This window comes from Bombus pyrosoma, linkage group LG2 (assembly GCF_014825855.1).
Source record: "Bombus pyrosoma isolate SC7728 linkage group LG2, ASM1482585v1, whole genome shotgun sequence".
NCBI lineage: Eukaryota > Metazoa > Arthropoda > Insecta > Hymenoptera > Apidae > Bombus > Bombus pyrosoma.
This window is the reverse complement of record NC_057771.1, coordinates 3071659-3095990: the sequence shown is the minus strand read 5'-3', so window position 1 is coordinate 3095990 and position 24332 is coordinate 3071659. Positions and strand designations below refer to the sequence as shown.

The following is a 24332-nucleotide window of genomic DNA, read 5'->3' as shown; positions in this document are numbered from 1 at the left end:
TTTGTGCGGCCATATGCCAAATCTCTACGCAGGTCTAATACGTCACGTTAACGCGCATTTTCATTAACATTGAATATTTCACTTCAGGACATTGGCTGATAATTATGACAGAATATGTCGTAGACAAGCGTACCTTATCGTTTTCTAGGAGGAATCAAATAATTGCTTACTTTGCTAACCTTTAAATATTTGGTAGAAAAATAGGAATCTTACTCTAAGAGATTTTCAATACTATAATAATTTCATGTTAATCGAAAGATTTTCCTTAATTCGAAACTGTTTTATCCAAGAGCTAATAAACAGGTTTTATCCTAAAACATGTTTCTTGGATAACTTTAAGTAATTAAATCAGATGTAACTGCATGTTAACTATTTTGGGCGATGTAATTATTTGATTTTTCCTAGATTCCAAAGGAAACGCTTAATCAAACCTTTCAATAGAACCCTTATTTGCACCGAAATCTAAAATCGATCGCAATGTGTTCTTGGTTGGCACATCGCGGGAGATATAACAGAGTTATGATTACCCCTCATTCTAACTTCACCTTTGGCGCGTAACAATAATGTATAAAGGTGCCGTTAGAATTAAAAGTACGTGTCAAAATTACGCATGAAAAACGCTTGCGATATATTTTCTCTTCGCAAAAGTGGAAAATTTATAATGTAAAATCTGGAAGAAGAACGAGGTGACCTTCGTGAATTGATTTTCATTTTGAGTGTGACAAGTATCAATTCTTGATCAAGTGAAACATTTGACAAATTATAATACAAATATTTGTATATTTGTATATTTGAATAAATAGAACAGTAATAAATATCTACTAAAATAATGGGTTTTACTATATCTACCAATTATATTGCATTGGATTTATTTAAATCGTATTTCAACAGATTTATATACTTAACATAATAGAATTGATTTTATTATATCATTCAACATCACTAAATTGTAGTATGATACATTTTCAAAAAGTGACAAAAGAATACGCTAAAACAATGTAATAGTTACATTTTTTTTTTTTTTGCATTCAAAATAAAGAGATTTAATTGAGTTTGAAATAATAAACCAATTGGATCGATAGTAAACTTAATTACATATACATACATATATGAATGCGTGCGTGCGCGCTCGCGTGTGTGTGTGCGTAAAAAACATTAGTGTATTATCATCAATATGAAAGTCACAAAATGTTACATAATGAAAAATAACTGTATAAAAACGTCCGACACTCTCAAATAGTATAAATTTGTAATGTTACACCGTGGATATGAATTATAATAAAGTTGTAAAAAAGCATGAATTCTTTACATTCTATACATCTTTATACACATTACTATGTTTTGCGATATGTTTCCAATTGACATTCAAAATAAATTCAATTACCGAGAATATATTAAATTTACCTTCACTTTCTTCACATTTCTAAATTAATAAACAATCTGTAACTGTAAATTACGATTATAATTCATAAATGTACTCTAATAATAAATTACAATTCTTAATAAATGTATCACACACATTTTACTATTTTAAAAAATTAAATCTCTTCACGATAAAAATCAAATACTGTATATTTGAACATATATCTATCATACTGTCACTCTCAAAAATATTTAAAACACCTCGTTCCGGAAGTAGTGCGATGGAATAGATTTTTGTGACAAAACAAGACGAAAAGAACACCTGTCCACTATCTCGTTTATATCTTATAATTTATTCTTTCCTTAATGTAATTGTATCACGATGAAGATGAGCAGGTGTTCTTCATCGTATACCTACTCTATAGAGAATGACTAGGCCATATGAATATAACTAAGGAATTCGTACTGTATTGCGGTACAGTTTTAGAACAAAGTGCAGTGTGAAACCTATCTAATTTATCTCAGACCATTTTTTCTTTGTTTCGGCACAATCAAACAAATATTGTACTTTTGTACATACAATTTTCTTCACGCCGATAAAGATTAGGTCTACTGAATTCTGTTTTCTACTTTATTTTCCCAAAATTGTCCCGAGGTTTATTCATATGGCTCAATATTTTCAGTCCTGCAAACTTTATTTATTTTCAATCAATCTGATGTGTATTTTCAGCGATCCTTTTTTTAGTGTCTATGACTGTAACCAATATTGTGGAAAACCAACTTTATATTCTATTCCGGTTCCTCTCCCTCGCCATCTGTAACATAAACGAAATATATTAGATACATTAGAAACTTACTTACTAATAAATCTACTATAATGTAATAAAAATATTAAAAAAGAAAAATATCGTCTATACCTTCACGATCCACTTCGTCATCTACCAATAAATCATCCTCTTCGTTTACTCCATCATCTTCATCATTCACAGCCTCTTCTTCCTCATCATCTTCATCTACATCATCTTCGACAACAACTATGCTATCATCTCCTTCCTCACCTTCACCTACTTCATCACCTTCATCCGCACCACCATCTTCTTCTTCTTCCTCTTCTTCCGTATCGCAATCTTCGCCATCACCCTCAATGCCATTTTCAACATCCATATCTGGTGCCAAATAATACTAAAACCAAATAATTTTGTATACGAAAACCAAATTTTCTATGTGATGAAGTCCAAATATTCAATAATAATAGATCTTTTCTTTTAATTATAATATGAATAATTTTACCTGTAATGGATTAGGCCACATGTCATCTTTAATTAACTCTGCTATTTCATCTGAACTTGGATCTCCATGATCCGTAAACCAATCAAAAAATGACCTGTGTTTTAATGGCCTTTTACGACCTTTTAATGGGGCTTTGGTTTTTGCTCTTTTTGTTAAATCTGCACCTTCTTTCCAACGTATAGGTGTACTTTGAGATGCTGGATCTCCTGCAAGAATGCAGGAGATACATCAAAACTATGATTATTCAACAAGGAGTTTAACATCCACTTACAACTTTTTCAAAAATTGTTTTTGTTATAATTATAAATAAGACAATACAATAATATTATTTTTTAATTCTTTCTATCATGTTAGATATAAACCTTATTAAAAAGACTTATATGTATTTGAGAATGTATACTACAAACTTTGTCATTCTGTACAAACAGAGCCTGTAATTTTACTTTATTTAATAACTTATTATTTATGTTAGTTATTAATTATATTACCTACATTGTTTGAACATATAATTTAATATTGAAATTAATTAAATCTGTATAAATAATTTAATATTATTCTATAAATCAATAACCTTTGAAAATTATATTAAAAATTAAAATGTTATTGAATATATAGTAAGAAATCATAGTTTTAAATATAAAATAAATAACTAATCAAAATTGATACAATTGAAGTAATGTTAAGAGACAATTTATAAAATAGAATTTAGATTTAGAAATGTGCTCACCAGAAGAACCTAGATGAAACTCCTTTGTAAGGACGTCATTTTCAAAATATGGGTTTTCATCAAAATGAAAATTAATTCTATAACCTGATTTAATATCTTCAAATTCTTCAACTTCTAATTTATTTAAAAATCGAAGTGCATCTTCTTCGTCTTCTTCCAATATTTCTGCTATTTCCTTATTGTTTACAAACTACAGATTCACTAAGGAAATTTACATCAACCTGTCATATCATATCTTTAATGTTACAATTTATCATATTTAATCTTTATAATGTACAATATATTAACATACATATTATTATGTTAATATTATGGACGACTTATTTCTCAATAGTAGAAGTATGAAATTTTATATTGTGGTACTTTAAAGTAATTTTGAATGTAAATCAAATAGAACTACATATAAACTAAAAAAAATAAAAAGAGATATAAAAAAATAATTGTTCAATTGATCTAACATTGTAAACATAGAAGAAAAGATCATGAAAATATTTACATTTGAGTAATATGTACTGTTAATTAGAATATACAACAAAAATATACTATAAAAGAAAAACTACACGCATATTTAAGGTAATGAACCGTATTACTATAACAATGATCATGTAAAATATTTAAAAAAAATAAATATATATTGCATTCCGCGTGACCGCATGTAGTTATACATAGTTCTATAGGTATACAAGGAGGCAAGATGGCGACTAGCGCCGGTGGACGCCGGCATTGCCGAGAAACGTCAAAGATATATTAGTAACTATTATTAGCGAAACCGTAATGTCATCATATGAAAGGATACAGCAGTGACCCAAAAATTGGGTATCCTCTTAATAATGTCATTCCGTTTCTGGAAATAGGGCTTACGCAACTTATTATACTTCTTCTCGACTTCGAGGATTTCATCGCTGGCCTTCTCATTGAGGCCATCGATTTGATTCTGACACCCGTCAATCTCTTCGAGTGTCTTTTGTATTTCAATGTCGTAATCGCGTGATTCAACACCCTCGCCCGAACCTGGATCCTCTAATTCCTTGGCTTTCTTGTTCGGCGAAGCCATCGTTCGACCCGCGCTCTTGTCACCACACCACTACTCTCTGTTTATTTTCAGTACGCACTCACTCCGCGTTCGTCACGCTCGTGCTCGTGTCACGAATTCGCGGCGCGTAAGCAAGCTAAACTACAACCATAAGTTTGATACCTCATCTAGATGCGAAACTACGCTACTCGAAAAACGAAAGTCTTACCACGTTATCTGAAACCATTGTGAAACGTAGAAATTGTAATATTTCGTTCCGACGAAATATTTTTATCACATCGCATTTCGTATGTTATGTGTAACATAAATTCTACTTTCTCTTACATAAGCGTATATTTTGAAAAATATTCAAGGAATAAAATAATGTAACGATATGTATACGCTTTATAGCTTATATCAATTATATACATATACAAAAGTATGACTTACAATAAATATTCGATATAAAAGACAACTTTTCAATATAAGACAATTCATTTATATTCACCTTATTGTATAGATAATATTGATAAACCAAAACCTAAAATAATAATTTAAAAATATTTATAAATTAATGAATTGTTAAATTTTTTAATTCTGTAGGTTTTAGACTTTTATTTGAGCACTTGAAAAATTAAAAAATTTTGTCTAGAAACCGAAAAATTTATCAGTCGAAACATAATTAAATATCATATATATGCATAATCTATACATACATACATTTCAAACGCAAATATGTCAAGATTAATTGTTGAGTGGTTATTAAAGTCGGTGTATTTGTTTTTTCCTATCCTACAAGAACACTGAATAATAAATATAGGATTCTATCAGGTTCTGTTTAAAAAAAATACTAGTAGCCTTGAAATCCCATCAAAAAATTATCATGAGAAAAAACTATTTCCACCGTTGAAAATTCCCACATATTCAAGTCTGTAATACATCTTTTCAATAGTTAGTCAGTATTTGGTCCTCATAACGTTTTAAAAATAATCACTAGAAATATTTAAACGAAAAAGTTGAATCATCTTTTCATATTGCCTCTGTGAATATATTTTGTATGTAATATAGTAACTGATTACTTTATAAGTTTCAGATATTTCAAAAGATATAATTTTATGTATCATTAATACATTTTTTTCCCTTTGTTCATTACGATAATTTAATTATTCCACGTTCAAGGTATGTCGAATATTTATAAATCCAAATAGTTGCATCTTATTATCATATATTTCATTTTTTCTGTTTACATCAAATAGAATAACATATTTACCTTAAAATCGTAAATTCGAGTAATAAAATTATAAAAGCACCAGTACCTTGAAATACAGTTTTAATAAAGATATAGTAAAATGAATATATAAACTACTCATAACATTAAAATTTTGCATTGATAGGTTGCAGATATAGATCTATGGCATATTATTTAATATATTTTAAAACTAAATATACATACATACATACATACATACATACATATATATATGTATATGTATATNTATTTGTAATACAAGATGTGATCATACATATATATATATACATATATATACATATATATATACATATATGTATGATCACATCTTGTATTACAAATAACACGCGTTACAGTTAATACGCAGTTAATACAAAACTTATTGTTAATAAATTACAATAATCTTTCTTCACATTTGAAATATAAAAATAGTAGTTATTGATTGATTCCACTGCAATACTAACAGTATTTGAACATTAATAATGATTTAAGATATATAATATATTTGCAATTTCTAATGGTTTCACTAATAATAATCATTCTGTAGATATATTGAATATAATTAGAGCTCGTATAATTGATAAAATTGGTACAAAGTTAAAAATGTTAAATTATTTTATATATATATATATATATATATATATTGTATATTTACATATATATAAAATAATTTAATATATATTTATTTATTTATATCATAGAAAATTTAATTATACAATGAATTAAACTTTCGATCTTCTATTATATAGAAGAGATGAAACCGCTTACAAAATTTAATACTATTCTCATTGTATAATGAATACACAATTTTACTATTCAAACAGCAGTCTGAAAATTTCATACTACGTTTCTTAGTTTTTCTCTATGTTGTTTACTAAACTTTGCTATTAAACGCTCAATCTTCAATAAGTTTTACAATAACCTCATTTATAACAATTTTCCTGAGAGTAACATAAAATATAAAAATAGCAGTATATATCTCTTTTTTCTAAGACAGTTTTCATAAAAGTTTAATGACAATATTTTTTAATCATTATTATTATAATTTACAAATGTTTTCCATTCAAAAACATTTTTCATAAAATGCTTATTATAAAAATATAATCAAACTTTGTACTTTTTTAAATTTAATGTACGCTGTTAAAGAGCATGAAATATTAATATTTAGTTTATGAAGTTGTTTGAATATATATCATGAATGAATTAATCAGAATACTTTGCATTTCTCATTGTGCATGCTTAATTTTTCTCCTTTATACTTCTGAATAATTTCCATTTAGCATTCTTTCTGCAGACAACATTACAAAAGATACATTTTGAGTATGTAAAGGGATTATTTTAAAACATTTGGAAAAAAAGGATTAAAATTGAAATTTTCCACTAGTATACTGTAACTGCATCTCTTTTTGCTGCAGAATAATTATGTAGAACCATTCTTTTGAGTTTGCAGCTTTTTCCTTTCAAGGAACAAATTTTTCATATCAGCTAATGCTCTTTCTATTTGTTTTGCAAATCTAGCTGCATTCTAAAAATAATTATATAAATATTTTAGCTATGAATGAGGTAATTACATAATAATAATAATTTATATGACTGCTTACTGTTTCTGGAGAATTACGTTTGCATGAAATATGGAAAAATATAAGATTTTCTCCAGCAATAATATAAGAAACGCCATAACCGTCATCAGCTACAGGACCAAAGCCACCCCCCGCAGAGATACAATTTGGATGTTTTTTCAAGTTTATTAATGATGTTTGTCCATGTGGTGTTTGTGAAGTAGATAACTTCCATGGTTCACTTAAAACTTCCTAAAGGAAAATTTCTTTGAAACATCTCTGAGAAAAATCATATAATTATATTTCTTTCTTGTAAACATTACCTTTAAGAAAGGAGAGTCTACTTCTAAATATTTAGATACTACATATAGACAAAATAAATGTCTATCTATTCCTTTACCACACATAGCATCTTGATAACCTTTTTGATGCTGTTTTGCTGCTGCCATCAATAAATCATACCTAGTCTCAACCTGTAAGAAGAATACAAAATAAATTACATAATACTAAAATAAATAAATTAAGTTAATTAAAACTATAACTTTTTCAAATTGTTTAAAAGACACAAAAAACAAATTATGTTACTATAAATATTTAATATAAATATTTAATTATATAATAAATATTTTATTATAGTTAATTATTTATTAATACATGACACTGTTTTAATTAATTAAACTCTAAATAAATATCAAGGCATTCTAGTACTTTGATAAAAGTTAATACTTGACAAAGAGTATGAAAATATTAAAAGTTGATATGAAACCAGAAGCAATAAATTTCTATTATTAAATTATGATAGAAGAACTTTCTGACATAATTGATTATAATAGTAATAAAACTCAGTAATTATTTACAAACCGAACGACTTCACCGATTTCAATAATCTTGTTGTCAAGGTCAACATTTTGAACTACTTTTCCCTCTATACATGTTACCGTTACTCGATTTTAGTTTCGAAGATATTTACAAAACTTTCTGTTTCGATAATAGTATGATTTCGATAATCGAATAATCGTTCTTTCCAATTTCGAATATCGATAATATAATATAAAACTTACTATGAATTGTACTTGTCTTATTATTTAATACCCTAAATTATTTCACAGTAGCGTTATCATCCCACAATTATCTATGCCAAATCGATTGATTTTTATCTATGTCTAACTGATTGATTTTTCTTTTTTACGCGAATTGAAAGTGATTACCGAAAGTAAGTTAGGGTCATGTAAAAATACGGACATTTTAACATCATTCAAAGTCGGTAAAGCCATCTGCTTTGTAAATAATTATCAAACTTTCTAATATAATAGAACTATTTTACTATAACATATTAAATGTAGCACATTAAAGTTTTTTTTTTACAATAAACCTATTTATAAAAAACATTAATTTCATACCAAATTATGTCCTGATAATTAACTGTTACATTCTGCTGATTATTGAATTGAATATCAATATCATAAAATATTTTTTAACGAAATATTTTTGAAACCAGAATGAATTTTTTGAAATAAAAAATTCGAGAAATCGAGATTTTGACCAATATTAAAAATTTAAATAGCCAAATAGCCTAATAGTGCAATAACTTGTGCCTGACAGCTTGAAAAATTGTAATATAAAAACGTTTACACTGATCTATATAAAACTTTTGGTCCAAATAAATTTTATAGTATTACTTACAGTTGTATTTTTACTCTCCATTGCTTTCACCCAATTCGTAGATTCAATTGTACATGGCCTCACAGTTTCTGTTCTTCCTTCTCGGAACAGTCTAGTCATAGAAGCTTCATAAGTTAAATTAAATTTACCAGAATCACGGAAATACGCTAACTGCAAGGCCATTTGTATGTATGCATCTGGTGACATTGAATTAACTTTCATAAACCCTTTACCGTACGCATCATGTACATAAATGCGTAATTCGACATCATTTAATAAGTTCTGTGCAACCTGATAATTAAAAATGTTCTTAATATAATCAACTTTTTATTGCACAAAATAAATCAGAAATATCAAATGTAAGTTAGTATTTTAGTCATGGACTTATTAATAATTTTGAATTTTGATAGAAAATAACTGTAAATATGTAAATATGTAAAAAGAAGTTTTTCAATTTCATGTCTATTACTTGGTTTGATTCTTCAATTGCGGCTATGCACTTTGGATTCAAATCCCACTGAAGTCGAACAGGAGGTGGAGGTGTGAACTCTGGTACTCCCTTATTATATCCATCTTCCTTATATCTATAATACATTTGAGCAATCTTTCAAAATATGCAATATGAGAAAGTTGTAAAGTTTTATATTAAATATATGAACACGTATTAGTAAATCATATTTGCACAAACAATATAATATAATTACATAATAAAACACCAACAGCTTTTTAAGAAAGTTGTTAATGCATGAAGTGTAAAAAATATTTATTAAATTACGTACATAGATTAAGAATAATAATTATTTGAATACTTAGCATTTGATAATTAAAGGCAGAGAAATATAAGAAAAAGAATTACCCCATTTCCACATCATTAGCGATAACATATTCCCATAGAGATCCCATAATAGGTGCATCAGCCCTAACAAGCATATTGTAAATAAAATTATTTTAATTATTGTGCATAAAAAAGATATTAAAATTCTACCAATTAATAGAATCAGTAATGATAAAGATGTATACATAAAACAGATGAAAAGAATGTAAGAATATTTACAGATTTTCAGAGATCCATATCTTTATATCAGAGAATTACACAAAATGTGTAATACTAAGAGTTACTCATACATAGAAATAAATTATAAAAAAGTACTAAACAATTGCATGTATAAAAATATAATCATATCTTTATTTTATTTTTGATCAATTTTAAGCATATTTTATGTACTTGTGTTAAATAGATTATTCCTGAAAATAAGAGCATGTTATGTAAAAGTTGAATAAATTTCATGAATCCTCCAATTATCTTCAAATAATGTATTGTAATTAGCTTATGAAGGGTAGGTAGAGTAGGCAATAAAAGCAAGAGACATGAAGAACACCCTAAAAGCTATGAACTTAATTTCTTACTCTCTATTGGTGATCTCCTGAGATACCACGTACTCCCACATATGTGACATCACTGCAGCATCTGCCCTGCTCATTACTTATCATTATGTATCAATTTCAATGTATTATGATTTTTTAATGTTTAAAGTAAAATATTGATAGTCAATTAATTTAACTTTCAAATAACAGATTATAAAAATATATCACAATATCACTTGTGATCTGTGCAAAGCATTACCATACATATACAATTTAAAATGCTACTCAAAACGTACTTACATAAAATCTTTGGTATATAGAATTCTATGTATCAGATGATAACATATAATACAACATTGTTGTTGCATTACATGTATTAAATTTGTAAAGAACAGAGAGCACAAAAGCAATATTGAAATATTATTCATTTATAAGGATTCATGGTGAATATGGAGTAAAGTGGGCTTGTTACGAATTTTATATGGGCTTTGTTCTAATTGCATCGTTTGTATATAAACAAAATAAAAAAAAAAATGAATGGTCAATGCTGAATGACCTACAAAAAAAATAAAAAACAAACAAAATGATACTATCATATGACATGATTGCTAATAGTCTTTTGAACAGCTTTGTGTTAACACTTTATATGGATCATAAACGATAATTTGACTTGTCAGACAAGGATTAACACTAACTTTACCGGATCCAAATAAATGAACGGTTTCAAAATTTAATTTAAAATTAATTTCGATTTATTGTTATTTCTTTTGTTCATCCAATTTTATTCTTAATTCTTATATTAACAAAAATTTGGAAATTGATTAATCAGATAATATAAAAATTTACATAAAGTTAGATGAACAAAAGAAATAACAATGGAAGTACAATTCCAAATTAAATTTTGAAATCAGTCGTTTGACCGGCCCTGGTAAGGTAAGTATTAAGGGATTAAGGAGGTTAAATTGCAATATTTTTGACTAAAATAACTAAATTTAATAACTAAAATAATTTAACTAAAATAATCTAACTAAAATAATAATAATGAAATTCTTTTCCTTTTAAATATACGAACATCCACAAAAATCTTTATACAGCCTATAAAAAGCACATTTTTATTAAAATTAAATGCTATAAAATTTTGCTGCAAAGTCAGGACATTCTTTGTATGTTAAGAAATAAATATGTTATTATACGTCGTTACATATATGTATATGCTTCATTTCATAAAAATGAGTTTTTTACTATTTGTATGAAGACTTTTGTGGATGACCATATATATCATTTATATACAAAGAATTATAAGATAAAGTTGTAAGATTGCTTCAAAATGCTTCTACATTTATCGTAAAAGTTTAGTTGATATTAACAAAAAGTATTTAGTTTATGTCAGAAAAAATATAATCAATATATAATAATATATGTACTCATTTCACCAGAAAACATCTTTCTCTCAATTATTTGCTTACTTTATATATTATTTTCTTGTATAGTTTATATAGTTTAATCATATTTTTATTTTTTGCATATCTTAATATAAAAAGACTCACCATGAATGTTCTGCATTAAAGCCAGTCTGTAAAACATAGCAATATATAGTAATTATTTATAAATTGTACTATATTGCTTTCGAATAATGTTTTCACGTAATATCACTTACTCTGCCATTATTCCCTATACATAAGGTAAATGATTTATCGAACCATCTATCATATCCTTTACCATGCAATAAAATTCTACCATATTGATCTAATTTATCTGGATCTTCCTAATGATAAAAATTATGTATAAAAATTATGAATGTGATACAAATTTACAAATAGGATAATTCTAGTATCACTTACTGGATCATATACATATGGTACATCATCTAATGCAACTACAAATGCTGCTTTTTCAATAAGATCTAAAGATGCTTTATTTACTCCTTTCGAGAAAAATTCTTCTCTAGCTATTGCCCATGCAGTTCTTTCACCAGCTGTTAAAGCAGCCAATTTCTCTTCACCTTCTGATGGTTCTGATTTATCATCTAAAATTTGTTGCATTTGTCTGAAATAATGAAAAATACAATATATGTACATAAGAATACAGGATGTCTGTTTTAAGCGAGTATGGTAAAATATTTTCTAAACAATGTTACATTAAAAAAATATTCTTAAAAAAGTATTTGGTATGGAAGGAGACATAATGTTATTATAAATTATTTTTACATGAAATGAAATTGATACTTATGGAGTAAATGCATACATTATAAGTGTATCTTGTTAATCCCTATTTCATCTTTTAAATATAAGTACTTTAATTTTTCTTAAATCACAATTTTTTTTATTCTACTATAGAGCAGGGAAACCTGTGATTTCTATAATTAGAAGTAAGTTCAAGATTATAAAAGAAAACAAAATCACAAATAAAATATTTTAATAGAATAAAAATTCAAAATATGTACGTATATATATATATATATATATATACACACAAATTTTTAAACAATTTTTAATAAATGAATCTTCGAAGGTATGTCTTACATTTTTATTTTTCATTTTGGATAATCAAACTAATTTTATCATATATTTAATTGTATAATGTACAATGTATTGTACATTATTCTTAATGTATAAATTGTATGATATATAATGTACAAAATGAATCTCTAATCATTACAGTAGGACTAAAATACTTTTAGATATGTTACAATATTTCACTTACATTTCAATTTCACAAGCTTGAAGGATTCTGCTTTTGTGATAAATAAGGACCTTGAAATATTTTCCCTTGTGATATACAACAATATGTTTAGAATCCTGATAATGTACAATTTTATCTGTTTCAAGTCCTGGTACTCTTGTTGTATTGAATAGTCTTTCATATTGCCATGAGCAGAGAGGCACCAAACCTTGAATTAATATCTACAAGAAAAAATAAGTATTACCTAAGGATTTATACATTGTACTGTTTTAAAATGTAACAAAATTTTAATAATTTCCATCTATTATCAAATTAAATTTAAATATTGGATTATTTTGATAAAGCATAGCGAAGGTATTGAAATCATGTAATATCAGTAAAGAATAGATCATAATAAATATAAATTCAAATAATTATTTATTAAAAATATGATTTAATATATAATCAATACAAAAATATTTAATTGATCAGAAATAGAAGAGAATATTTTACTTATAAAAACTTATTTATATACTGACCGGTTCTAATTCTTGGCGTTCAATGAGTCGTCGATACTGCAGACACGAATAAATAACACTTGCAGCACGGGCAACTTGTACATGAGTAGGATACATAAGAATTGCATCAATACCATAAAAGTTTGAATTCACCATGATAGGAGATCGCCCACGTAAATAAACATATTCTTCCCACCAATCAGAAACATAATTAGTGGCCCACCAAGATTTTAAAATCAAATAACGTTGAAGCTTCACACCAATGCCTCTTTGAAACTCATTTGCCAATGTCTCCATTCGAGAATAATTTTTGTCGTCGAGCAATGGTCGAACACTGCGTAGGTACTAATTAAATGTATATATATTTCTATTAATATTACGTTTAATTATATCATAATAATAAATAACTAAATGAACATATCTTAGAGAAAAAGGTGAAAATTATGAAAGACCATCTTTTTTTTTCTAAAAAAGTGAGTACTTACTCACGGCTTATATAGGATTACGAAATATTCTATAATCTAACCCGTTTCATTGTATTTTCCACTAAGGGTAATGGTAGTCGTGGCAATGATCCTTGAAAACTATACAGCATTGGTTTGTGCCATCCAAAGAACAACTTCACTAATGTGGTCCACAACTTAGTAACTCTTGAAGCATTAGACCTTTTCTCTCTTGACTCATACATCCATCCTTTGTACATAAGTAATAACTTCAAGGTGTATCGCATTATATATATTACTATCAACCACAAAAATAATCCAACTATAAATGATCCTGCTAAGTGTGCTAATATTGAAGATCTATGCAATGTAAATACCAGCAGTGTAAGCTTTTATTAATTTCATTAACAATTACACAAAAATTATATTAAAAAAAGATAATTAAACTTACCCTGAAAGATATGGTGCAGCTTTTCCAACAAGGTCATAAGGTACTTTGTAGCCAGCAAAATGTATTGCAGTTACCAAAGCTATAGTGAACCATAAACTCTCTAAGGAGGCAGGGTATACACCACTTCTCAAGTTATTCTGAAATTCATTTAATTATTTTCTTAAATGCTTCCTCAAAATGCTTCTTGTACTTTAAATTAATGTTTATTTACTTACAACAAATCTAAAAAATCTTTTCTTCCAAGAACGGATACCTGATTGCCATACCAAATGTAAGACTTCTCTATCAAAATTAACATCCCATCCCTCATGAGTAATAGAAAAACTAAATGCTACAGCTGAATGTGCTTCCGCCATATCACCAGTTATACGCTATAAAACTGAAATAAGTATAAATCAAATTTATAACAACGATAGTAATAATAATTAGTATTTTAAAAAAATACATTTTTTTTCTAACTTTAATCTAATCTTTATACATATATACTTCCCACATTTAAGATGTACATATATGTATTTACCTATAATTTGTATGATTTCTCTGATATTTCAGTAAAAATTTATTTTCGGGTACTATAAATCCAAATTAAATATACAAATATATTCGTGAAAATTTTAGTGTCATTTGTTACATAATTTAATAAAATATAGTGAAATTCTAATGTAAAGTTCGATAATAGTTATAAAAAATAATAATGCAATTTTTAAATATTTTATATATGTACGTATAAAACTTTATCCAGTTATTAATTTCTTAAGTATAAAAGAAGTCTTATTATTGTATTACTGTGCATATGTATAAGCTATCATATTTTAGAAAACATTAAGTGCACACTTATAACATGACTATATCTTATGTTTCACTCTATAAGTCTGTATTTGTGTACTTGTTGCGCATAACAAAGAAAGATTATTAACTTCAGTAAGAACTATCAAAATTGTTAAAATCAAGTATGATTACAAGCTATGTAAAGGTTCAACCATAATTATATCATTTTTAAATAATTATTTCTAATTATACATAAAAAAATACGCTTTAGCTTACGATAAAAGTTTAAAACAGTTGAAAATAACATGCACGTATACTTTCAAATAGAAACGGTTCACTTTTACGCTTCGGTTATATAACCTTGGACTTTGAACGACGCTCGTCTGGTTGGAAAAGTGGTCGTAATTTTAGCAAACAATTACTTGATCTCACTATACATTCTAAATCCACTTGCATACATAGTCTGCACATATTCTAAAATAGTATTTATTATGAATTCTATAATATAGGATATCTTGATCATATTAAATAATAGTGTCCCCCAAAGTTTTTGTAAATTTATATAATATAGGCCTCTTTACTTAATTTAACTTAGCAATGTTCTCTTCCAAGTGCTATTCTATGAATTATTTTTTGCTATATAAATATAATAATATATTTGCAAACGAAAACATCTCGAACTTAACGTTCAACTTTCTTTAATTTGTATATGCAGACGACGTTCGTGAGTACTTTACGTATAGAATATTGAAATGACAGATAATTTAAATAAAGATATAAATAAAACAAATCAAGAATTTTGAAGCTGTTTCTTCGCAAAGTTATTTCTTTAAAAACAGATAACTAAAGTTCATAATAATTCCTTATTAAAATTATTTAATTAAAATAATTTTCAAGTTAGAATAGTTATTTAATTTATAAATTAATTATGCGCACGCACGCACTCTTATTGAAAACAAAATTTTTTTTTTTAAATTGATATGAAAGCTATTACCATTATTTCAAGTAAAGATATCAAAGATCATATTTGACATTAATTTGTACATCTGATAAAATTTACGTATTATTGTTATAAAAATTAAATATTCAGATATGTACTTATTTATGTATGTATGTATGTATGTATGTATGTATGTATGAGTGGTAATGTATCTTGAATCTTGTACATTTGTAACTTTTTAAAAAAGATACTATAAAGAATAGGTTATAATGGGAGGATATGTTGCTTATTTTCCAATGCCAATTCCAAATTCCATTAGATTCTAATATAAAATATTTGAAATTTATAATTCAATTATTATTTCAGTTAAGAGAAGACAAATAGGAATTAATTGTCATGCATAATTGTTAAAATATTCAAAGACCTGTGTATAAACTTTGAGACCAACAGTTTCCTGGATATCGTACATTTATAGTAATTATCTTGTGCATCTAGTTATATACAAAATTGGATATTTATCATTCCAAAATAGGGATACTGAAGCCTTTGTGAAATTAGATAAGATTTTTTCCAAAGAACAAAGCATCATTACCCATTTTTTAATTTGTTATTGCTATAACTCATTGTATGAAAATATTGTTTTTGGTCAATAATTATATTAAGTAAATCATATTTTTATGTAATAATATTGAAACAACCAGATAATTTGTATATAAATCAGAAAAAGTTAGAATGTTTATTATTATTACTAATTACAATTTTCATTTACAACATATTTTATAAGTGCAAAAAGTATTTATGTATCGATGCATCTATATATATGTATATGTGTATGTATGTGCTGCAATTGTGGCTTCTTTAATAAGATCAACTAGCCTATTTCCTCCTAATCTACAATATCGTACTTATTATTGGAAGGAAAATAAATAAATGGAATGAAAAAAGATGTATTAAGTCAAGAATTTCATTATTTAAATGACACTACACTATATTTAATTATCATTCTTGCTTCCTTTATAGTTTACAAAATTTCTAGGTCACCATTAATTAAAATATAAATTGAAGACTATTTTGTATGTATAATCAAAGGCCAAAGCATACAGATGTATGTGTGTGTGCGCGCGCGCACGCGCGCGTGTGCATGTATGTATATAATGCATTAAGCAATATATCCATGACACTACTTTTCACATTCCAAAGTAAAAGAATTATATATGTATAGCTGATATTTAAATGTGAGTCGCGTTGCTGCAACTTCAGGGCTGTTTAAAAACATTGCACGCACAACGATTATAATAGATAATGGATTCAATCTACTATGTTTTAAAAAATATACTTTCCCTGATGAAGAATTTACATAGGTTCCTTTATACCATTAATTACCCAAATCACCAAATAAAAATGATACATAAATAATATCTTTCATTAACATAATATTTAATTGCTAGTATGGAACTGTATTATAACTTGACTTTTATGTTTATTAATAAAACATGTGAAATAGAGCCTGCGTAGTGATAGCACACTTCAACTATTGTCTAGATTTCTTAATTTTCCTTGAGTTGTGCAAATATAATGTATAGACACAGGCAGTCATTATTAACAATATTACAGATATTCGTTGTAAAAATGAGATTGCAACAAAAATTAAACAATGGGGAAATTCAAAATTCAAAACTGTTGTTGGATACTTATATTATGAAAAAAGAGCAAACACTTCTATGGCTTCTACGTGCTGTATTGGTTTTATATTTCATAACATCTGTAGTTATTCAGAAACTGAAGAGAAGCGTTCGTTGTTCATTTCAAATATATAAGAATATTAAACGGTAAAAACCGAAAAAGAAACTTGGATTGGTAGTAAAATGTATGAGGCATCAAATAAACCTTATAATAAATACATAACATGTACAGTAAAATAAAAAGTTGCAAAGGATATCTCGTATTAATCTACAAGAGACAATTCAGATGACTTGGATTATTACTATTAACACATATAAAAAAGAGGATTTTGATTATAGAAGAACAGTGTCAAATGGGTGAAGGCAGTGTTATGTTTTGGACGAGCCTGTGATGAAAAAACCGATACGGCATTAATTCAAAGACTAAATAAATAGCATCATTTATCATAATTTGATACAACAAAAATATTGTTTTCCAACACCATGATATTATAATTACTATGTCGAAATCGTGAATCCCTATCAAATATTAGGGCTTCGTACTCATATATGTAACACGCTACTAGCAATAAATTGAAGTTTTATTTGGTGCTTATTATCTCTATGGCGGTTCATCATCTCCCACGTGAATGTATTCGTAATTCTAACTATGCCAAAAGTATATAAGTTTTCCTTTTTGTTTACAAAATTAGTATTGATTAGAGATTGCCAATGCTTAATGAGATGTTTATAATTCATAAGAAGGTGATTAAGAGAACCATGTATATGCCAAAGCTTATTAGTTCCAAATGAAATATGTAATTTTTTTTTAATTACTTGTATCCATTAACTCTACGTTCAATATCGAGATATGATATATTTACATACTTAGTTTTGTTCGTTTTTCTTTTTAATGGTAATTTATAATTTTTGTGTTCATTTCATATTACTATATTAAATTCAAAAATTAAAACTTTGAGCAAAACATTACAATAAAAGCGGAGGTATTAACTAAATTCTGATTTCTGATGCAAAGCTGAATATGACACAGGATCATATTGAAAGTTTTACTAGAAAATCGAATTATTTTAATATAAAAGACAATCATAAAATCATTGCAGTTTCGATATGGCGTAAAAAAAAAAAATATCTAAATAGATATTCCGCTGAATTTTATCATATCTGAAAATCCCTTAAATTTGAATACAAAATATTAACTAAGATTGACTAATGTGCACGCACATACACGTACATTTGAAACATTATTACGTATATCAAGTTTTTAGCTACAAATTTTAAGTATTACCTGAAAAAAAAAAAAAAAAAAAACGCGTAGGTCTTAAAAAAGATATAGAAATATAATAATGTATGCATATATTTAGCTGTAATACTTTACAGAGAAAATCTATTTTTACGAAAATTGCTTGTTATTGGAAAATAAATATTTTTTATAAAACATTTACTATATATATATATAATCCTGCAATGCATACGAATATAAGTTGGAATATCCATATGGAATATTGAGGATACAAGTGATCTTCCAAAAATATTTTGAATCTATATACTGGGAATTATCAAACTTGTTATATGTAATAACAAATAAATATATTATTATTACTATTATTGTTGTTGTTGTTATTATTCTTAAACCATAATAATAATGAAAAAGAAATTTAATTAGAAAGTTATTTAACGTATCATGTTAATACATTCATATGTTACGCAGATAATTTATTTAGTATATTATGAAACCGAATTCAGTATATGAAATATATATTCTTTAAATTATACAAATTTTATAAAACATGTTCTTGTTTTTAGAAAAAAGTACATTCCTACTGTATACGTATATTGTTTCTTTTGTATATATAAAATGAAAGCCAAAGGTTATTAGCCTTAAGAACTGAAACTTGCATTCTGATTGGTTAAAGTGAAGGGTGTGCGTCAGTGCGTAGTCGTGCCTCCCATCTTGGATTTTTTTCGCGTAAGTAGGCCAAAATAATTTACTTAGTCGCTATTAATAAACTTCCATTTCCCCGTGTGTTGTTTATATTTATAAATAAATAGAAATTAATTATCAAAACATTACCTCGGTTAACAGGAATTCCCGTGGCGCATACAGAAGTAAATTTTATGGTAGAAATTTCACAAAGCAATAGGATTGTAAATCTTTGAATATCTCTCAATCCTTACACACCTCTCGTTCCACTGCCTCCACTAAGACTTCGTGTATAATGTACTATTCACTCAGCCTTTTAACCCCCTCCCTATATTCACAACTGCATAAAATAATCAAGTTGCCAACTTGTTGGCTAAACTAAACTATAGAATGCTCATCACTTACACGTTAATATCTCTACTTGTATATATTAACTTGTATATATATGTACGTATATACGAAGCAACGACGATGAAAAAACTAACGAAAATATTACCTATAGTACACGAAAGGATTCCTTATGCATAATGATGATTTACTCGGCTAACAATTATTATTTAGTCGATTAACAATAATTTAAAAATTTATTAAATTATGTATTTATTAACACAAACAATATCACTTTTATTCAAATAACAATAACATTAGTGTCGCGTTATACATATACATTCGCACGCACGTTTTTACGCACACATATACACACATGTATATACTTTTATTTACGTGTATTTCCTTAGTTAAATATTATCTTAATTTTTATCTGTTTAATATTTTTACGTTTTATCTCTTGTTTAGATAAATAATAATTCTCAGCGATGTTGTTTTCGTATATAATTATCAATATTTAATAATACATATGGTTATTATGAGTGCGGTAAATATGTATGTTACTTACATTATACTATAGAGTATGCGTTAACGATAACAAAAACTAAGATTGGCAATACTGAAAGTTAATAAGCTTATAATTTCTCTTTAAAAGCAAGTTATCTAAAAACATAAATTATTATCATTATTATAATCATACAGATTATAATCATCACATTATATTATATACCAATTTTATTAATTTCATGTTATCATAATTTTAGTGTTATCAAACGGACAAGCATTTAAGTATTTACTATTTACTTATCCGTGTGAAAATAATTACGTATAAAGTATGGATTCAATAAGATTCGGATTATTAACAGGTAGGTTATTACATTGTTATTACATTGTTATTTTACAGTTGTCCAAAATTTGATTTGTTGATTCACTTTAATAACACCGTAATATGTAGTAATTTACAAATTTTATCATTAGTTAGTGACAGCTGCTATAAATATAAAAATGAAGATAAAAGTGGATATGAAATAGAACAATGTATTAAAGATGAAAAGTCTGATATTGGAAAGATTTTAAGAGGTCAAATATATCATAAAAATATCGTTCCTGATGAAGAATTTACAATAAAGGTAATTATTTAGTATAGAATTTCATAACTTGATATGTATATGTATAGTTTTATATGCATAGGAACATCTAATTTCATGGAGCGACAGTAGACAAGTAGATGTTATTCTTACAATTGGTGGAACAGGATTTTCTAAAAGAGATATAACTCCTGAAGCAACAAAACAAATTATTCAAAAGGAAGCTCCTGGAATAATTGCAGCTATGCTAATGTCTAGTCTAAAAATCACTCCGTTGGCTATGTTATCTAGGTACAATGTTTTTTATAAAATTAGATATTTGAAAATTATTCATTGATATCATTATCTTAATTTGTTGTGTTTTCATATTTTATATTAACGTTAGTATATATTACAGTACCTTATTAAGAAATTAGAAAATTTGTTAAGTAACAAATCTTTTTTGTTATTGTTATTTTTATTGATAACAAATATTGTTATTATTATTTTTGGGTAATTATTTATAGAGTACGATAATATTAACATTTTTGTTGTAATATTAACATGTTTGTTGTCTTGCTTCTTAGTCTAACTAATATGACAGATATTTTTAAAACAGTAACATATTTCTTTTTCCAACATTTATTTATTTACAAAGTTTGTTTTGTTGATAAGCATTTTCAAAATGTATGTTATATGCACACTCCATAATTTTCTTTTTCATTAACACACGTTTTTCGGAAGTCTTTAAATGTATATCTTAAATATATGTTATCAAGAGGTGTATGTGGAATACGAGATAAAACATTGATTATAAATTTACCGGGATCACCAAAAGCTGCAAAGGAATGCTTAAGCGTAATTGCATCTGCTATACCACATGCTGTTGACTTAATTAGAGATAATAAGGAAAGAATAAAAGATACGCATGCAAATGTACAAAATAATATTGTTACAGAAATTCCCTTGTCACAAGGACAAGATAAAATTATGGTAAGGCTTTATTAAATAAAATTTCTTCTAATTAAATGAATAACTTTTCATACATAGAGAAAAGAAATATACAGAATGTAAAAAAAGTTGATTTTGTGGAAGATTTTTGCGGAGATATTACTCATAGATTTCTTTATAGATGGAGCGATAGATAAAATTTTGGATGAAAAATACCTTTTATAAGATATTTGATATTTCGGCAATAACTCAAACATGCTATAGACGTAAACATAAATATATGTAAAAAGGAGTGTATATGTATATTCTTTTTCTACAGTCATGTTTAGCTAGTATAGTTGAACGCAGTAGAGAATCCCCATATCCAATGATTTCTGTGGAAGAAGCTCTACAGTTAATACATGAACATGCAGAACTATTAAATTTGAATGGTACATCAGAGGAGGATCTAGAAAAATGTCATGGCAGGATATTGGGTGGTGATCTATATTCTAAGTATGATTTACCACCATTTAGAGCCTCTATTAAAGATGGTTATGCAGTCTTAGTAAGCGATGGAAAAGGCAGAAGGAAAGTACTAAGTGGAATAAAAGCAGGAGACACTGTAAGTAATATCTTCAACGTATTTTGATATAATTAATATAAGATTTCAATATTATGAATTTATAGGCCACTGCGATTAAACTTGAACCCGGCATATGTGTAAGAGTAAATACAGGTGCTCCAATTCCAGATGGTATGTTTAATATGCTCAATTGGAATAATATTTTTTGCCATTTTCTTATTAGTTTTTATTTAAAGATGCAACAGCAGTTGTGCAAGTTGAAGATACTAAACTTTTAAAGGGAACTTCAGATAGTGCGGAGGAGAAGGAAATCGAAATTATGACAGAAGTACAACCGGGCCAGGACATTAGGTATCTTGTTTTTAATTATATGATGTTCATTAAAAAATAATATAATAGTTATTCCTTCTTTTATTTACTTTAAGGCCAATTGGCTGCGATATTAAAAAAGGAGAATTAATTTTAAAGTCAGGAACAAAACTTGGAGCAATAGAATTAGGGCTTGCTGCTGCATGTGGTTACAGAAAGATATTAGTCACTGATCTTCCAAAAATTGGTGTATTATCTACAGGAGATGAGTTACAATGCCCTGGGACTACTTTAATGCCAGGACACATATATGATAGTAATAAAATTACATTATTAACAATGTTAAAGGAAAATGGTTTTGATCCTTTGGACATGGGTATTGCATTGGACGAGTAAGTTTTTCTTTATTTATATTTCATATATTTAAAAAACGTTATTTTAGTTTAATTGTTATATGTTATGTAGTGAGAGCATTATGGTACATAAGATTAAACATGCTCTAAAACAAGTCGACGTGCTCATAACATCGGGTTCTGTATCAATGGGCGATAGAGATATGCTGAAGCCTATTTTACAATATTATTTTAATGCTACTATACATTTCGGTAATATCATTATTTAGTAGTATAATTATGGTTATACACATACAATATGTATACAATAATTTTGAATATTATAGTAAACATTTGAACATTTAAATTTTAGGACGAGTAAACATGAAACCTGGGAAGCCAACTACTTTTGCAACATGCTATTTTCAAAATAAGAAAAAGTATCTATTGTGTTTGCCGGGTAATCCAGTTTCTGCGACTGTTACTATGAATTTATTTGCATTGCCTTTACTAAAGCAATTATCCAAAGACATTTCCACGCCAACGATTGTGTCAGCAAAAGTATGTAATGTGTTTATGTATTTCAAATTGTTAGTCTGTATAGTATTTAATTGTATTTTGATGATAGTTAATGTCATCCTACAAGTTGGATCCACGTCCGGAGTATGCAAGAGCAATTTTAAAATGGAATGATGTAGATACTTTGCCATTAGCTTACAGTACTGGAAATCAAATTAGTAGTAAATTACTTAGCTGTAAAAATGCAAATGCATTATTAATATTACCAGGATGTAAAGCAGAAAAAACTGTATTACAACAAGGGGAGGTGGTACAAGCAATGTTGTTGGGATTTACGCAATGGTCATAATTGAACAAAGATAAATAGGGAGGAAAAAATGAAATTGTTATAAACACTTTATTATTCTATATTTGGTTAATAGAATTAAAATGTAATATAATATATGTACATTGTTTATACATATAAAATATTGTTTGTTAAAAACAAGGTGTAGTTTTTAAAGTTTATATTTGTATATATATATACATACAAATTGTAATTCTGCAATAAAATATTTTTTAAACGACAACATTTTTTATAAATAAATTTATATAAATTATAATACATTATAATACATTATAAGATTGTGAGTTACATTTATATATTTTGTTC

General features: G+C 26.7%; 3 protein-coding genes across 11 annotated transcripts; 1 reads left to right on the top strand and 2 right to left on the bottom strand.

Moving 5' to 3' along the window:
- Positions 1-1694: 1694 nt before the first annotated feature.
- Positions 1695-4540, bottom strand: LOC122577643 (protein SET). 2 transcript variants are annotated; one of them, XM_043749074.1, is made up of 5 exons: positions 4176-4540; positions 3380-3569; positions 2653-2858; positions 2280-2544; positions 1695-2177 (listed from the first exon to the last, which is right to left on the bottom strand). In XM_043749074.1, the coding sequence occupies exons 1-5, from the start codon at positions 4431-4433 to the stop codon at positions 2152-2154; spliced, it is 945 nt and encodes a 314-aa protein (XP_043605009.1). In that variant the 5' UTR covers positions 4434-4540; the 3' UTR covers positions 1695-2151. The 2 variants fall into 2 exon arrangements, with proteins under 2 accessions (XP_043605009.1, XP_043605010.1); XM_043749075.1 differs by having other exon boundaries at positions 2653-2849; positions 4176-4538.
- A 1485-nt stretch (positions 4541-6025) lies between these two features.
- LOC122577823 (carnitine O-palmitoyltransferase 1, liver isoform) lies at positions 6026-19935 on the bottom strand. Of its 6 annotated transcripts, XM_043749465.1 has the most exons (17): positions 19761-19935; positions 15344-15541; positions 14515-14678; positions 14300-14436; positions 13932-14208; positions 13427-13750; positions 12930-13129; positions 12068-12272; positions 11884-11991; positions 11774-11799; positions 10269-10334; positions 9718-9780; positions 9331-9445; positions 8883-9152; positions 7523-7672; positions 7242-7451; positions 6026-7165 (listed from the first exon to the last, which is right to left on the bottom strand). In XM_043749465.1, the coding sequence occupies exons 3-17, from the start codon at positions 14653-14655 to the stop codon at positions 7061-7063; spliced, it is 2397 nt and encodes a 798-aa protein (XP_043605400.1). In that variant the 5' UTR covers positions 14656-14678; positions 15344-15541; positions 19761-19935; the 3' UTR covers positions 6026-7060. The 6 variants fall into 6 exon arrangements, with proteins under 6 accessions (XP_043605400.1, XP_043605399.1, XP_043605401.1 ...); XM_043749464.1 differs by lacking the exon at positions 15344-15541 and having other exon boundaries at positions 19761-19934; XM_043749466.1 differs by lacking the exons at positions 15344-15541; positions 19761-19935 and adding an exon at positions 14820-14886.
- LOC122577824 (gephyrin) lies at positions 19637-24173 on the top strand. Of its 3 annotated transcripts, none has more exons than XM_043749471.1 (12): positions 19637-19655; positions 20702-20803; positions 20916-21067; positions 21129-21316; positions 21784-21997; positions 22275-22559; positions 22625-22691; positions 22757-22871; positions 22946-23221; positions 23295-23434; positions 23535-23722; positions 23790-24173. In XM_043749471.1, exons 2-12 carry the CDS (start codon positions 20773-20775, stop codon positions 24027-24029), a joined length of 1896 nt encoding a protein of 631 aa, XP_043605406.1. In that variant the 5' UTR covers positions 19637-19655; positions 20702-20772; the 3' UTR covers positions 24030-24173. The 3 variants fall into 3 exon arrangements, with proteins under 3 accessions (XP_043605406.1, XP_043605405.1, XP_043605407.1); XM_043749470.1 differs by lacking the exon at positions 19637-19655 and adding an exon at positions 20541-20591; XM_043749472.1 differs by lacking the exons at positions 19637-19655; positions 20702-20803 and having other exon boundaries at positions 20929-21067; positions 21115-21316.
- The last annotated feature ends 159 nt before the right edge of the window (positions 24174-24332 follow it).

Bases quoted from the DNA above. Each gene is read 5' to 3' on its own strand.
- LOC122577824 (XM_043749471.1), top strand. From the start codon at position 20,773: ATGGATTCAATAAGATTCGGATTATTAACAG. The intron at 22,692-22,756 runs GTATGTTTAATA...TTTTATTTAAAG, and splicing joins AGGTGCTCCAATTCCAGATG to ATGCAACAGCAGTTGTGCAA. The intron at 23,222-23,294 runs GTAAGTTTTTCT...TATGTTATGTAG, and splicing joins ATGGGTATTGCATTGGACGA to TGAGAGCATTATGGTACATA.
- LOC122577643 (XM_043749074.1), bottom strand. From the start codon at position 4,433: ATGGCTTCGCCGAACAAGAAAGCCAAGGAATTAGAGGATCCAGGTTCG. The intron at 2,859-3,379 runs GTGAGCACATTT...GCATTCTTGCAG, and splicing joins GTTTCATCTAGGTTCTTCTG to GAGATCCAGCATCTCAAAGT. The intron at 2,178-2,279 runs GTATAGACGATA...TTTATGTTACAG, and splicing joins TGACGAAGTGGATCGTGAAG to ATGGCGAGGGAGAGGAACCG.
- LOC122577823 (XM_043749465.1), bottom strand. From the start codon at position 14,655: ATGGCGGAAGCACATTCAGCTGTAGCATTTAGTTTTTCTATTACTCAT. The intron at 13,130-13,426 runs GTCAGTATATAA...TTTTTCTTGTAG, and splicing joins AACGCCAAGAATTAGAACCG to ATATTAATTCAAGGTTTGGT. The intron at 7,673-8,882 runs GTAAGTAATACT...TTCTTCTTACAG, and splicing joins TGGAGAGTAAAAATACAACT to GTTGAGACTAGGTATGATTT.